Source organism: Ruditapes philippinarum, unplaced genomic scaffold, assembly GCF_026571515.1.
Source record: "Ruditapes philippinarum isolate M1 unplaced genomic scaffold, ASM2657151v2 ctg29_1_1_1_1, whole genome shotgun sequence".
Lineage (NCBI taxonomy): Eukaryota > Metazoa > Mollusca > Bivalvia > Venerida > Veneridae > Ruditapes > Ruditapes philippinarum.
In genome coordinates, this window is record NW_026859731.1 from 505,503 (window position 1) to 507,500 (window position 1,998).

At 32.7% G+C, this 1,998-nt stretch overlaps 1 protein-coding gene across 1 annotated transcript in view; it reads right to left on the reverse strand.

The window, feature by feature from the left end:
• LOC132757693 (uncharacterized) overlaps positions 1–1,998 on the reverse strand; it is a 3,774-nt gene continuing 1,776 nt past the window's right edge. The window contains exons 3-5 of the mRNA XM_060749050.1: positions 1,663–1,778; positions 748–878; positions 1–236 (exon numbers count right to left, since the gene is read on the reverse strand). Of these exons, the coding sequence (XP_060605033.1) occupies positions 72–236; positions 748–878; positions 1,663–1,778 (412 nt within the window). The 3' untranslated portion in view covers positions 1–71. The remainder of the gene's footprint in view (positions 237–747; positions 879–1,662; positions 1,779–1,998) is intronic.

Genomic DNA, 1,998 nt, shown 5'->3' on the forward strand with positions numbered 1-1,998 from the left:
TAAATTTGCTGATTTATTTCCGTTATATTTTTTCTATTTAAGTTCTCTAACTTGAAGATTAATAGAAAGTTCTAATTTTTTACGGGATTTATTTTAAACATTTCCGTCAGTTTTCCGTTTGAGCACGAATTCTCAAAACATCGGCAGCCGACATTTGGAATACACGCTTCTCCTTTAGTACAGCACTCCACTTTTCCGGGTAAATATTCGCATTTCTTCGTGTCAGTTGGACAGTCCTGTAATAGATCTTTAGTATATGAATATCGTTCCTTTTCGTCAATTTCCGTCATAAATCGTTAAGTGAAGAATAACGCTTGTAGATCTACATGTAAAAGGAATTTTAATAATGGAACTTATGAATAATCATTATGATTTTTTAAGGGAAGTCAGGTCATTAAAAACTTTCAACTTCCGGTTCACAAACCAAACTTGTAGGCCTGAGCCAGTTCAGATTTTGCCATAGCTGTATCTTTAAAAAAAACTTATCGTGAAATGATGTATCACAAAAAAAGTGATTTCGATACATACAAACCCATGTCATTACGTCAAAATGTGACGCGTCCTGCAAAGAGACGCCGTTTTTTTTGTGTAAAAATATCAGAACTGACTTTTTTCTACACAACCAGCTAGAAAGAAACATTGACAAATCTGACCCAGGATGTGCCACTTTTGCGTACCGATTTTTAATCTATTGAACGACTAAGATTTTACAAGATCTATCACTTTGTCGAGCCGTTAAGAACTCACCTTGTTTGACTTGTTTGTGCGACCTTTAAGTAATGGATCAATGACTTGTTGCCAGTCTTTCAGTGTCCAAGATGGATCAGCTTCCACAATGACGTCATTCACAAGGTAAGTTGGGGTACCAGCTATTGCCCCTGCATATTTCGAAAAAACATAAGTTGTTTTAATAAACATATTTTTTTCGTTCCTTTTATGTACACTGGAAATTGCAAAAACTCGATGTTACTACAATGATGTTTTTTTTGTAATCTTGATTAAACGGGAAAGGCAAAAATGTTAGAGAAAAAATCTGATTTTCTTGTTGTTTGCATACCAAATTTTATTCTAAATAATAAAGATAAATATGATGTAACCGTGTAATATAATCATATAAAGGCATGACAAGTCATCAATTACATGTACTTTTAATTATGAACTGTTTTAAGAAGAATGCATTTCGAATTTTGAAATGACATTGTTGTAATATTCAGACCAAAGTCATACAGTCATTGAATATTCGTAATTACTTTGCAATCTTGCACAAAATGTTTATATTAGCTAGCATTTGACGGGCTTTTTATAGACACTATCTATAAGTTTTGTAACGATGGAACAATTTCGCCTGACCAGCATACTTTAGTCTTTCAAATACACTAATCTTCCAAATTCATAAGTTACCATAGTGATATAGTTTGAGTTTTCAAAAATCGATTTTACGAATCACGAATTATTATGCATTTTCGTAAAATTAATCATTTCTATTAAAAGTGATTTTACAATTACTGATTATTTCACTCAAGAGCCTATTTGAAGACATTACTTGACAGCTTGATATCCAGCCTAGTCTAAACCCAAGAACGCAATTTATTTTTGTTTTATTTTTTTATATATATATATTTTTTTTTTTTTGGGGGGGGGGGGGTCTCCATAGAAACTTACGAGAACATGAATATTTCCAGGCAGCGCGTGTAGCTGTCTCAATCTCGTCTGATTTCATCATCTCAATAAATTCCGCAGAGTCCACGCCTAGAGCGTGAGCAACATTTGAAAACATTCTGAAAATATAAACACGACAAATTTAGAAATAATAAATGACTGTTCGTGTATATTAAACGGCATTCAGGCACCGTTAAACGGCATATATTTAGATACAAATTCATGTAGATTACATTTTGGTTCATGTACGTACAACGGTTTAGATAGGTCGATATATACGGTCGTTCAATTTAAAATACGTTTAACATTTAGAAATTCGAAAAATGACTACTAGTTAAC